At 40.5% G+C, this 14969-nt stretch overlaps 1 protein-coding gene across 1 annotated transcript in view; it reads right to left on the reverse strand.

The window, feature by feature from the left end:
* Nucleotides 1–14963, reverse strand: part of CACNA1B (calcium voltage-gated channel subunit alpha1 B) — a gene marked incomplete at its 5' end in the record, with an annotated part of 468581 nt that extends 453618 nt beyond the window's left edge. The window contains 3 exons of the mRNA XM_025211184.1: nt 3103–3242; nt 12625–12730; nt 14770–14963. Coding sequence (XP_025066969.1) covers nt 3103–3242; nt 12625–12730; nt 14770–14963 — 440 coding nt within the window. The remainder of the gene's footprint in view (nt 1–3102; nt 3243–12624; nt 12731–14769) is intronic.
* Nucleotides 14964–14969: the final 6 nt, after the last annotated feature.

Here is a 14969-nt window from a genome sequence, read left to right on the forward strand (position 1 = left end):
TCCCTACACAAACTAGCCCTTTCCCTATGGAAGCAACTGAGATAGCAAATCCACGTTTTGCTTTCCTGCATTTTAGCTGAAAGCTGAAACTGAGATCAGATTTTCTAGTGTTCATCATTTATCTTTTCAAAAAAATACAGGATTAACAGAAACTCTGTGTGTGCACGCACACATGCACACGCACATGTGTAGAGTAATTTCTGTATCCCATAATGTTTTTATGTTGTCCCATAAAGCAGAAAACATGAGAAATCAAAAATCAATGTGTGATATTTCAGTTTTTTGAAACTGAATTTTGTTCTATGCTGGAGAATTCAATGAGTCTGTCTCCATTGCTGTGGAACACATGCCTACGTAGCCTTTACACAGGGAGTTGATGTACATATGGTAAAGAAAAAAGTTGGCAACAGAGAAGCTTGCAACATAAGTGTAGTAAGATAATATTACTGAAGCAGTCATTCCATATACAGATTGAATGCTTCCTGAAATGCAGATTTACTACTGTCAGTCATTTTTATTATGGTCTGATGGGTCTCTCTCATACACAGACATACACACCATGATCAAGTACTCTCAGATAAACTGATCTGATATGCCCACACAAAGAAAAGAAAATTAAAGTTGCATTCATGTCACCAAGTAGCAAAATCTTCCCTGGAGAAATAATCAGGTTTGTTATTGGTAAACATTCTCCCTCCGTGACCTTTCTTTAAAGCCTTGCTGCTGCGATGTCATGATGATATCTCTTTGTAATAAAATGGCCTTGCTCAAGGCTTCCTGCGCACACAGGTTATTGAGGAAAAGTGGGTGACATTAACTATTTCTGACTGGCCATGGATGCCCAAACAACCACAGAGTTCTTGTCTCCTAGTCTAGGGCTCCTGTGGCAAGAATGGCAAACTACAAACCTATTAACAGTCAAAGAAATCTAGAGTAGACTACAGCAGGCATTAGAGAAAATACTAATTTAATCCCCTGTGTGGAGGTGAAGATCTTTCAATACCACTTCTGTCCCAGCAGGTTCCTCCTCCTCATTACTAGTATTGCAAAATCAGGTCCTGCTCTAGTAAGATGTTTATCTACCTAACTTCATGAGTAACTCAGCTGCAACTTATGTGCCTGAAATTAGGCATGTACTCAACTTCCTTGCTGAATCCAGGCCATAAATTGTAGTATTTAAAGATGATGTGAATTTCTTCACTACAGATGGCTCTTGTACTTAACGTCACTCAGTTTATACTAAGTCCTCTCTGCATCACTTGCCTGGTAGGAAGTCCACGTACAAGACAACTTCAATACAACCCAGCTAGTGTCACCATTGGAAACCAGAAGCCTTGACGTTAACAGGATCATACTTCAAAAGAATATGCATGTTTGCAGATGGCAACAGGGTTCCTAATTACAGCTGCCTACTCAAACTGATATTCTACAACTATGTTCAGAGATCAAACAGCACTACAAATACTTGCAGATAGATATTATACTAATAAAATGTCCATGTCATACATGTGGCATTACACATTTATTTATAATTCTGTAAGTATGATGCACATATACAAGTAATCCATATACTGTGGCCAAACTTTGAACAACTGAGTCACAAATAGGAACCATTTAAAACAATGTATTTTGATTCTGCATTTCATGCCTTTAAAAAACACCCCACGCTAAATCTAAAACATTCCTACATAAACAAAAACATTACTCCAATTCACAACAACACTTACATATGGCTTAATTTTAAAAACCTGCTTAACTACCTTTGGAGTGAGTCAATACAACTTAGGCACACTCGTTAGTACTTTGCTAAATGAGGATAAGTTTAAGTAAGTGCTTACATGTTTTCCAGATCATTTTTTTAAAAATGAGGATACACTCTGAAATAGGATGTGAAACATCTTAACTTCTTCAGTGGTTGTAGCAATTTCTATAATTCAGTTTTCAACCCCTAAAATTCCTAGCATATGAGCCATATTCTCCTTTTGGCTTCAGTCAAATTACCCTGGATTTACGCAGAATGCCAGTGGTAGGAGAATCAAACCCTATGTATTCATTTTCTTCATCTCAGTGTATAACTAATTCCCTTCAGCATCTTGACAACCACATCAATACAGGACTCTGAATACAAAAGAATTATAATGATAATGCATCCAATAAATACAGTTGTATACGTATGCACAGAATTTCTTAACAGCACTCTATTCCACATCACAAGCCAGGATATAGACAATTCAAAATATTTAGACCTCATCTGTACTCCCCTCTATACCATAGACTAGAGGGATGTGTGAAAAGAGGAACTATTCAATGCAAAGGGCCAATTCTATAATCTTCTGTAAGCAAAGCTCCCATTAGGAGCATAAAGGTTCTCAAATGGATCTTCAGAAACCTTAACTGCTATTTTGGAATTTAAGGAAACACTTCATAAAGCCCCGCGGATAGACAAGTTATAAGGTACGACCTAAGCACCATAGATGATAGCCGTCTCCCTGACACAATAGCAGCTGTATTCCGGTTCGGACATCTGGTACTTGACATTATATGAGAAAAAAAAACAGAATTTTCAACTAAGCTCTCAAAAATCTCACTCTTTTTTACTTCTTTTTAAGCTATGATTTTGTAGTGTGTTAAATTCATTACTTGTAAAACTCCACTGACTTTCACAGAATTGAAACAGTGTTAAAATGGTTATATGAACCAAGAGCTTTTTATGTGCTTACTTTTGAAACTTTTGCAATTTTGGAGGAGGGTTTATTTAAAATATCTTTTGCATACCTGTTACTATTTAGAACACGGAGAAAAGGAAAAGTATCTCATAGTGTCTGAGTAAGATGCATGACAACATATCTACAAATAAGTGTCCTCAAAACCTCTTTTTAGTGTGGTTCAAACAATGCTTCAAAAATGACTCATTCAACACAATTGCCATTATTTAGACAATAAGGTCAGCCATGCACACATTTAGAGTACGCATCTTCTCAAATGGTTTAGAGTAACTCCTTACCCCCTCCTCCAAGCCATAATTAAAGAATGATACAAAACAAAGCAAACTTAACTCTTAGCAAACCCTTAGCAAACTTAAAGCAACGAGAAGTCACCTACCCTGTGAGGACCACAACAAAATCCATCACATTCCAGCCATTTCGGAGGTAAGAGCCTTTATGAAAAACAAACCCCAGAGCGATGATTTTTATACCAGCTTCAAAACAAAATATTCCAATAAAGTACGGCTCAGTGTCATCCTGCAAATAAGAGAAGAAAAAAATACAACCCATCAGGACACATGCAGGAAAAAAACATTTCTGTGTTGGCTTCAAGTTCTGTGCAACCAACAATAACACATTCAATTTGCAAGGCCTCCTACAATTTCTTGCTTACAGGGAAATCCATGTCTTTTTATGTTTACTAGATCTGAGTTTAAAAATACTCTTAAATATTCCAATGTTCTCTATATGGAATTTTGAATGTTTAGGAAACTTTCATTTTCTTTTATTATGAACATCTGAGCATGCAAGCTTTAGAAGCAAAAATTCTCATTAAAAAAAAGAATTTAAGATTAAATATTTACCAAAAGCAAAATTTCAAATTTGAGATTTAATTGTAATATGAGAAGTTCTTTTGATGTTAGTGAATTACATAAGCCATCTATTTTGGAAACAGAAACAAAAGCTTAAGACCCACACAACCAGACAGTACAGCATGGATCGCAAACGGGGATTGAGAACTATCGGCAAATGAATTACTGATTGCAACCTATTCTGGAGAAAAATGCAAATACTTCTAATTGTGAAATAATTTGAGAATTATGACCTGAGAATAAATGATTGATTTTAACAATTTTAAGGCAAATGCAACCAAAATTATTCATGGTGAATTTTTTATCTGTATTGGATTTTGAAGTACCTCCCCATTTCTTGCACTATAATTTCTCTGCCTTCCATCAAAATAATGTATTCCTTCAGTTTTTCCTCATTACCCTTCTCTTCCTTGTCTCCATTACCTAAAAACTGCCCCTCACTTATTGTTGTTTGACTTGACACCTGACTCAAAATTCCCATTCACTTTATTTGGAGTTTTGCCCCGTCCAGCACCACAAGACTGAAATCTTTACAGGGAGTTTGTTGATGGATTTAAACTGTCAGTTGATGGGGTGGGGACCATTTTTATTCTCTATTTTATTAAGCACTATATATATTTGTGGCATTGCCAATACTGAATCTTAATCTAGTGATTCTAAAATCTTACATAACTGCTAGAAGCTTACTGCCTGCTCCCAAAGGTGTATGTAGTTCAGTTTGAGAAACTCCGAACTCATCTGTATATCAGAACATTATCTTCAATGTGAAATAGAAATGACTGGTGCTGGAATTAAGACATAAGCCAGGAGTTAGAAAAAGGGAACAAAAGTAAAAACATTCGTATAAGCTATGCAACTGTCCCATTTTCTGAGTGGCTTAGGCTCACGCTGCTTTGTGCATTTTAGTGCCTAAAACCCACTGATTTTAATGGGAATGAGACACCAAAATACCTATAAAAATCTGGGTCCTGGATACCTAAGAATCTTTGTCTCACTGACTTTGCACAAGTTTAATGCTCCTAAGTCTTTAAGAGAGTTTAAAACATTGTATCCAGTGGGCACATCTACACATTCATTAATGTGCCATGGTTACTGCGCATTCAGTTTAGTATCTGTAATGTCAGGTACTAAATGCACTGTAATCGGCGCTACTGTGCATTAGCACAGATGAACACGTTTTGAGTGACATTAATGTGAATTACTAAATCTACTGCACATTAGCACGGTTTTTGCCAGCTGTGCTTATGATTAGCAGAATTAGTCTTCTGCGCATTATCTCAAGTAGATGTGCCCGGTGAGTCAGATTCCTGCCTAGTGCAGTGTCATCAAGCCCTAGTGCAGTTCCACTGGTGGTAAAATCTGACTCAGTATATTCTGGGCAGGAACAACAGCACTTTAGGACTGAAAGATAAAAAATAAGGAAGTGAATTTAATACAAAAATGGACTTTGCAAGCCTGGTAATTCTGGCTCAGGTAGCCAACCTAACCCCTCTATATGTGCTCACACTTTTTATATTGTACATACTACAAAAGCCTTGTTCTTACCAAAGGAGGAGGATGGAAAAAATACCCCTCCCAAGCAGACATACACAACAGCTACAAAAGCAGCATTAGCATGCACCCACATTCAGCAAACTTCTCATAACAATCTGTGCCCAACGCATTATTCACTGAAGAAATTTGCAAATCTTTGGAAACAGCAATTAAATCTAAAAAAAATCCTGAAACTCTCAAACTGGTATGCAGCACCCTCTCCACCCTTTACCCATAAAGAAATAATCCACACACAGATGGGTGTTCAGTTCCTGTTGTTAAGGGCATCAAATGTTTCAAGTTTCGAAGGAATCTCAAGCTTCTACATGATAAGACCTATTCAGCTGCAGTTTTCCAACACACTTAAGGGATTTGGAGACTCAAACCCAATGGAAATAAAAGGAATTAACCATTTATATCCTCTAGGATTAGACTGAAGACATAATATGTAAATTTTACCCTGGGGTTCCCTCCTCCCCACTTGAACTGCTTTCATAATTTAAGAAAGAGCAGACTAGACAGAAGTTATGCTCCGGGCCCAACCCTCCTCTGCAGCCTTTACCTCTTCCAGCCCCCACTGCACTCTACAAATTATTCCTCCTTTAAAGCAGAAAGCCCATGATTCCTTTGCTGTAGTGTATATGTGTTTTCCTTCTTTTACTTGAGAACCACCTCACAAGCTCTCCCACCCATCTAGCAATATGAGAAAACACTGACATCCCTTTGCAAGTAGGGGATGCAGACTGCAAAATCCTCAGCGTGACAAACTATGATTTAAAGAAACATCCTTCTAACCAACTCTCTCCAACAGGAGCTATGCTTGTTTGAGGATAAGAAACCAAGATGGAGGACAAGTCATTCCCATGATGTGAATGAGCTTTGACCCATGTAAGTGGAAGAAGCAGGATGCACAATCATCTGGGAGTCACAATGGGGACACAAGGAATGAAGCTGCCACATCACTCTCCCTCTTCTTTGCGCAGCAGGGATGGCGGGGTCACCAATGACCCTCCCTGTATGTCCCTTTGGGCTTAGTCCTTTCTTCTCCCAGAAGAAAGGGCTTCCTTTTCTAAAAACCTAGCAAATAAACAACATCTTCTTGCTCTTCAAGAATGTCCCATGACCCCCTTCAAAATCTGAATTCCATATGCCTCACTACTTTGGAGACTGCCATCCTAAATTTTCCCCAGTACAAAATCTCTTCCACCCACTTCCTGCAACAAAATCTCCAAACTGGTACTGTCCTAACTGCTTCCTCATGAGCAGGAAGCCATATATATATATATATAAAAAATTTACTACAGGTCACATGTTTAATGAGTCATGTGCCCTTCTGACCATAAGGCCTAGTTTAAAGGGACCAGAGCTCAGAAGAGATACACTAGGCTGAAATGTTTGCATGTACTTCAGGAATTTATGGAATAAGTTGCTCCCACGGCTAAGACAGTGCCAAACTGGGAGAGGAAGACATAAGTCCTTGGCAGCTCCAGTGACAGAAAAAGATTCAACAATAGGATAATATACTTGCCTAAAAAAAGAAAGAAAATAAAGCATCAGGACTGGGTTAAACTGCTGGAAGTTGCCTTCTCCAAGTTCCCTATCATCAAATGCCACAGGGTCGGTCTAATGAGACCTCTCTCTTGCTCCTATCTGACAACAGGAATGCTGCTGTCACTCAAGGCGAAGTCTTCAGGTCATCATGCAGCCCCAGTTAATCAGCCTTTCCCCTATGAGATGACAATCCACTACGAACGTCTGTATAAGCTCTGCCAGCAGGCTGCTAATTATGGCTGCAATCAGGCTTGAGACTGGGCCAGACCCTTTTAAGAAATAAAATTTCAAATGGGAAAACATTTATGATTCTGGAAATGTTTTCCCGTTTGAAGTGTTATTTCATTACTATTCCAAGTCTACTGCCTATATCTTTCCTGGGGCTTAGGATGACACACCTAATAGGTTTGGGTGTGTTGGCAAACCAGAGCTTTGTTCAAACAGAGGTTAATGTGAGCAGCTCACATATGACTGCATTGAGCACCTGTGGCTTGGATAAAGAATGAAATCCATTAGCCAAGTGAAATAACTGTCATGCTGAATAATTAGGAAATTGCCTATGCCCCTCCTACATGTCAAAAACATCCAGGAAAGCCAACCTTTTAGAGTCTTAAAGCAGTACACAAAGCATCAAAATATAGAAAGTTCTTGCATCTTAAAACAGAATAGGGACCAGTGGTAGGCAATAAATAGCTTCCCAGTCTTGCAACAAATAGTTAATTCATTTAACAACAACAACAACAAAAGCTTTCACATTGCATGCTGGGATAAATTCAAAACTTTAACCTTGTCATGAAAAAAAAAACAGGGAGACCAATCCCACCTCAGGAATAGCAAAGCCCAGCAGATAGGGCACTCAGTTGTCCTTCTACATTTGAGGTGACTGCAGTAAGCGGAAGGCTACTGGAGGTAAGAGAAAGATCTTTCCTGTTTGAGTTGTTCCACTTTGCATAAATCATTGCATATGTATTGGCCAAAGAAAGAGGCACTACTGCTCAACAGTTAGGACACTCAGCTAGAGTATGAAAGAACCAGGTTCAAGTCTCTTCTCCAATAAATATTTGATTAATAGAAGAAAGTGAAACAACTACAACAAGACAGATATGAGAGGACTCCTATGCCAGTCTAACCAACAGCTCAAGAGTGGGGGCATTCACCTGCTGTACAAGATAGTTAGCTGTAAGTCTCTTGTCTGAATCAGGAAAAGTAGCAACTTGAACCCAGATCACCTATGCCTCAGCTGTGTCCCTCACCCACTTGGCCTAGTAGTTATTCAGGGGTAGATTGCATCAGAAATATCATCTTTAAACAATGAAAAGCATTTCTGATTAAAGATTTTCTAGAACAGGAACAATCCTGCACAAACATTTTGGTTTTGACAAATCAGTATTTCCCAACAAAAAATAATTTTATTGGAAAATTTCCAACCAGTGGACATTGGTTCCAACCAGTTTGGACAATATTAACACTGAAGCCCATATGCTCCACTCTCTTGTCTGGCACAACAGAGAGCAAACCAACGTGTTATGCCCAAAAGAGCCTGCAAAAGCTACGCAGAGAAGTATAACAAGTAAAAATTACATCTTGCCACCATGCAACTGCCTCCAGCTTTTGCATACCATTTGCATGACAGAAACACAAATTGTATGCAGTCAACAGAAGACATCATGGAAGATCCTTCATGTCCACATTATTCCATTTTTTAAAAAAGCCTTAGTTATGCTGAAATGTTGCACATGTAAATGCCAATCTGTGCACAATTATTTCTTCCTATGTGTTGTATAAAGATTTGTGACCACGGATGAGTAATGCAGCCAAAGACAGCACAGTCAGCTGGGCTGGTGGTAGAAACTAGTGTTCCTCTAAACTGAGAATAACTATAGCTAGGTGGAAATCTGGCCCAGAAGCTATTCCACGTATACAGGCATCTAGGACTTGGCTTTCAATTGCCCAAAACTTACACATCTCCCTCAGGAAACCAGTCCCACTCCACCTGTCCCATTCTCTCAAATCACAACCTAGTGTATTCCCAGAGGACAATTTATTCCCCCCTTGCAGCGTCATGTAGAATGGGCAACAGGTAGTCTTACGTTCCAGAAGGTAATATTTTTCATTCCAGGAATATGCACATGCCTCTTCCAGTTTTGCAATGAGCAGAGCTATGGGCAGCCTTACATCATGTCAACATCCAATTTGATCCAACTTGCTAAGAATGGAGGCATCGTGGTGTGATCCAGCTAACTCAGAGGGAACATCTATCAGTGCCTCTAACAGATTGATAGTACAGACTGCCATATATAAAGGAGAAACTGGGATGCTACCCACCTTTTGACCAATAGCTTAATGATGACAGCATTTGCCCATGAGGTGGGAGACCAAAAAATCTAGAGACAAACTCGTTTCTCCTGCTTCCCAGGACAGTAGCCAAATACCCAGGCCATAGACTAGTCAAAATTGACAGCATCCTCCACCTCTCCAGTTAAAACTGGACCACTGGGAAACAAGGAATGCAACTGTTACATGACCAGAAAGACCCCAAGCAAAATGGACTGTGACTTACGCCTGAAGGAGTGTGACTCCCTAATGCGCAGCAAGGTAGGCACTGCCATGGGAGGGAGACCTGGCTTCTGGATCCTGTTCCCAATATTCCTTAACCATTTTATCTAATAACTTTAATGCAATATGCACAAACAATCCTAAGAGGAGGAACTAGCAGTCAGGACTCCCCCAGCTGAGTGCCCTAACCATTATGCTATAACATAAGCATAATGCAGGGGGTCGGACTCAATGATCTATAGAGGTCCCTTCCGACCCTTACATCTATGAATCTATGAAAAACACTCCCTCTTGCACTGTTTGTTATTTTATATTCAACAATCACCAGTTATAAAACAGAAATTCTCCTGGCAGCAGGGACCAGAACAGGGCTCCACTCCTAAAGGGCCGTGCCCCTCCTCACTGGATGAGAATGACACTCTCATTTGCTCTGCATCTGGCTCTGTGACTTTTGCACTCCTTGTTGACCAGTGGCCCAACTACAACAAGAAGAGTGGGACATGCTCTCATCTTGGCCCTTCCAAGTGAGCTCAGCCTAAAGTCCACATCTCCCAGTTCCTGGACAGGTGTGGTTTAACCATGAGGCTATCTGACTGAAGATGTGTGATACCACCATGATGCTTTATCTTTGTATTACCAAGCTTTACCTTTGTATAATACAGCCTCTGCACATAGATTTTCTCCAGATAAGGAATTAAGTATTAATGTGCATTTCCAGGTGGAACTGGATCACAACAGATTGAAATGAAGTTAAATGCTGAGGTGGCCATATTGGATTGTCTCTGAGTACATGCAGTAGTAGCCTCAGTCTGCTCACCTAGCAATATATTCAGGACAAGATGGTGGAGCATAAAGATATTTGGCACCTTAGCAGAATTGTAGCTGTTGTGCATGATGAAATTGTGTGCAGGTATTTAGATGTTTAAAGTTGCATACCCGGCACTTAGATCTCTTTGACATGGAATAAGATCTATGCCTTTATTTTTACAACAACAACAACAACAAAATATTGACCAAAAAATAAAGAAATCCTGTAAAACTTTTTGCAATTCTTCCCCCACTCTCCCCTTCACCTTTTTTACCAGCTCTAGAAACTGAACTCATGCTGTACAAGGATCCACTGGACTTTCAGATAACTGGCCAGCCATTTTATCCCTTTATAGTATCATCTCTCTTTTGCATTCCCCAGAAAGTGGTAAGATGCAAATCGAGCTTCTTGGAATCTGTCTTCAGGCAATGGCTACCACTCATTTGGATTTTTTTAATTTATTTATTTGTTTTTAGCAAACACAGGCCAAGCCCTAAAGTCATTAAACCAAAAAGACCAATTTCTAGTCCTAATGAAGTCAAAAGTAGAACTCCTGCCGATTTGAATGGAATTAGGGTATGTTCCAATGTATGTGAAAATGACTGGGATGTTTCCCACTCAGCAGTTTATTGTGGATTCTTACCATTTTCAAAATGAAATAATTTACACTTTACACGGGAAAGAGGAAAGTGTTTTGGAGCTGTTGAAAGTCAACAGAAAATATTTCTCATTAGCAACACTGGGGTTTTTTTTGCAGCACACTTTGAAGACAGAAATATCATATGGAATTAAAGCAACACACAGGCAATCTTTATTATGACTCTAGTAGTGCTACAGGGAAAATGGCCTTATCAGGGCTGGCTTAGAGACACTGCTTTAGAATGCCACTGAGTCATAAGCCTGGGGGTGAATTCTTACTCCAGCAATAGGAAGAACTGGCAGTGGGGTAGAAAGGAACTGGGTGTGCTTCATATCACTCAGCAGTGACTTTTCTGACTCAGTAAAAGAGTAACACTGACAGGAAATGAAAGGAGCCCTTATAAGACAGCATCTGTGAGACAGAGCTTTAAAGGACAGAGTTAAAGCAATACAGGAAGGGACCAAAAAAGAAATTCTCCAACCTTCAGATTCTGGGTGCAGGACTCTGTTCACTCTCCCCCACCCACATCCACTCCTGTTGAATCTGGAGAATGATAGTGGTACAAACAGGATTTGCTAACAGTGATGCTTGTGGCTTGAAATAATCCACCATTGAAGTGTTTGAGGGTCAGGATTGATTACGAAGCCATTTTGTTCATTCAAACTTATAAGGATCACAGAAGAAAAATCCACAGAAGACAAATGTACTAGTCCTTGGTCTGTGCAGAGGCAAAACTCCCTTTGAAGTCATAACTCCTGCATCCCAGCCTATGCATTAATCAGAAAACCATCCTTCTCCAATTAGGACATATTAAGACCCATTATAATATACTGCCATATAATGGTAAAAAGATTGAGCATTTATATACTTACACGCAAGTTCCCACTTTTACTTTCCACTCTTAAACAAAAGATATTTTACAGAGGAAAGAAGAATATATATAAATTAGGAGACTAGTGGGCACCGCTAAGATACATTCACTCAAGCAAGAGGTGCAAAATAAATGACTGGAGAGAGATTTCCATTCCTCGCACCTACTACTTTATATCTTTTATCAAAGAATTACTTGGCTCTTGAACCTTGCCCAGTGCCATAGACTATTTTGGACATTGAAAGCTGCAGCGATTAGGAAATTGCAGCAACAATGGAACAGGGGCTCCTTAATTTCTCAGTTTTTGGCTTTAAGCCTAATCTTATTTTAGTTTGCATAATTTAATTGATACATGTAAAACACTAGATTCAGATTTAGTCTCAAACCAAGCAAGCAAAAATTTCTATTCATTCTGGCCTGGAAGATGTTCCAATTTGTTAAAAGAAACAAAAAATAAACCAAATATTGCTTTTATCCCCCCTAGAGTGATGACAAATGAAAGAACCATTTTGAAGCTATTCTTGTTTTTGCTTTTGAAATAAGGTAATTGGACTCATTACCATAAAGCCTGCTGGTAAATTATTTTTCTTTGTAAAACTGTTTTCTTTTTGGTAAGAACATAATATTGTCTAATCCAATAAGTTTCCATTGAAGAGTTTCCAGTATCCCTCAGTAAGAAGACAATATGAAGTACACAGAATGCCAAAAGGTTACTATATGCTACAACTTCCTGGGAAAACACCCAAGAGGGTCATTCAGTTCTACATACAGTCCTGAAGACTTTAGAATTCCCTTTCTACCTTTGCCTCTAACAGCTTGAGTTTTCTGGTCTTCAAAGCATGCTGTAACATCTGTTTTTTTCCTGCTTTGACTCTAAGAAGATAAGTTGGGCTGGCTGGTGTGGTGTGGTGTGGAATTCTGCTGGAGATGGTTTGAGGAGCTGCAATCAGTTTTGTGTCAGATGTGCGTAGTCATGACGTTATTTGATAAGATGTAGTTTTAAAGTTAAGGATACCCGGAACACTGGGTGGGTGGGTGCTTGCTTTCCAAAGATGAGAGAAAAATCTAAATAAATAAATGAAACTCACCAGTCTCTCTGACATGGGTGTCTTGTCTCCATCTGGTAGATGCTGCTCCAAAGCCAGCACAATACAGTTGGCTATAATGGTGGCTAAAATCATGTATTCAAATGGAGTGGGGGACAATGGTTAAAGAAAACATCTTTAAACACTTGCAGAAGTTGATCATTCAAATCCCATGTATGTACTATGGAGACACTGTGGTTAAGGCCTGGCTCCTTTCTAACAAGGCTTCAGGAGATTTTTAACAAACAAACAAAAAAAATCACACTGGTTGTTTGAAAATACAAATTGATGGGGTTTTCCCTTCTAGAAATTGAGGCAGTTTTCTTCCCCTCAGAGCCAAGGAGTTCAGCTTTTAAATAAGACTAAGGCACTTAAGTTTCCCAAAATGGGTAGTAAAATTAGATGTCCTTGGCTGAAATATTGTTCAGTGATGCCACATAATTGAAATCATGAGTGTTGTATAAATAAGTAATAGTTTGGAAATCAAGGTTTCAGAGTCCAAAACGTGAACTGCAACTCCAGCTTACAGCGAACAATATTTTCAGTGTACCCTATAGGGTTGTGTGGCTGCTGAAGGGAAAATGTTTACTAATTACACATCATAGTGAAACCTACTGTAAATGCATCTTCCCCTTTGCTCTCTCTTCCGACACGCACATGGGCATATCCCTGCCTGACCCCAGAACTAAACAGTAGCGCAAGGAGGTGAATGAGATTTTCAGCACCTTGGAAAGCGCTAGGCGCTGACTAACAGTTTTGCCAATTTTATTGCAATAGTGTTGCTGGATTCAAACTACTGAATTCACCCCGAACACCTTGGCAGGGAGATGGAGAGGGCCGGGGGCTGCACCTAGGCATGCACAAAATGCGATGTTATAACTGCCACTGGGGCTTTGCTGTTTGTGTATTCAAAACTTCATTGCAGCTGCCCTGAGGTAGGCACAGACAGGGAAGCAAAGCGATTTTTGCGCTCTTATAATATTACACGGGGAAATCAGTGTGGAAAATGTATGCTTTCCAAATGGATTTATCTCCCCTTATTACAACCACCACCCCTCAAAGTTAATGCTGTGGAGGAGTGAACAGGAACTGGACTCAGTGGTAGTTGGAAATGTTGCTAGGAGGCTGTGAAGAGGCCTTGCTGCTGTTAGCTGAGGATTAATAGGCGTGTGTGATTTCAAATGAAAAGAAAACAACAAGCTCCCCTGAGATCCCCAGTGCAACGTACTCCTGCTGGTGCACATTGTCCAATACACACACACACCCTGGCAACCTCCCACTAATCTTAGAGGAAGAACCTGGCTCCCTTTGCCAAGGTTTTGGATCCCTGCTGCATGCATCACCACAGAAGCAGAGTCCCCTTCAGAGCAAGATCTCTGCAGATCACTCGGCCAGGGAGCTGGTTCTTAGATTAAAAGCATCTGCCCCTTTCACAACACAATGATGGCCCTTCTCTTCATTTACTGCCTCACTCTCCCCCCACAATATATATATATATATATAATTAAAAAAAAAAAAGGCACTACCCCCTCCAGCTCTTCTGATCAAGGGTATTTGTGGTACCCAATTCAAAATGACAAGGGCTAATGTCAATTCTACATGAAGGAGTATGGGCAAGGTGGTGTATTGAAAATAAAAAGCACACACAAACAGGCTGCAACAACTGTGTATGGAGATGTCAGTAAGGGTACCTTGAGACTGCTGGTGTCCCTGGACTAATGCAGCTTGCCTGCCAAGGTGTCACCATTTTACCCTACATTTTCTCTCTCCCTCAGAGGAGCGGAAAGGTTACGCTCTGTACATAAGAGCCGCGATTTACCCCGGGTGTCCTCTCGGATTCAACGGCACGAAATACAAACACAGGCGCTCGTCTACTGTAGGCGTACGCATCTCTGGATGCGCGCACACCCACACCCACAGAGGGAAATGCCTGTCATTTCGCACACACGCACATTACATGACACACGCACCCTGGTCGTAGGAGAAACACAGGGTAATATTTCCCCACACGCGCAGAGCCATCTCCGCCCATCCCTAGAGCTGCACCATCCCCATCCCCACACACACACACCGGGGCACACCCTCGCTCACCACCCGGGCACCCAGGCGGGTCCGTCCTGGCCGCCACGGACCCCCCAGAAAGGATATGGCCACTCCGTTATTCGCTTGGCATATTTCCGTATAATGTTATCTTCGCTGAAGATGAAGAGGGATCTGTTGACGGTGAAGCAGTTCTGCTTGACGGGGATGGGGTTGTAGAGAGCCATGGTCCGGGCTCGCTGAGCCATGGACTGCTTGTACACCCTCTGGCCGGGCTGGGGGCCGCCTTGCCGGCTGCTCCCCCGGCC

Source organism: Alligator sinensis, unplaced genomic scaffold (genome assembly GCF_000455745.1).
Source record: "Alligator sinensis unplaced genomic scaffold, ASM45574v1 scaffold323_2, whole genome shotgun sequence".
Taxonomy (NCBI): Eukaryota; Metazoa; Chordata; order Crocodylia; family Alligatoridae; genus Alligator; species Alligator sinensis.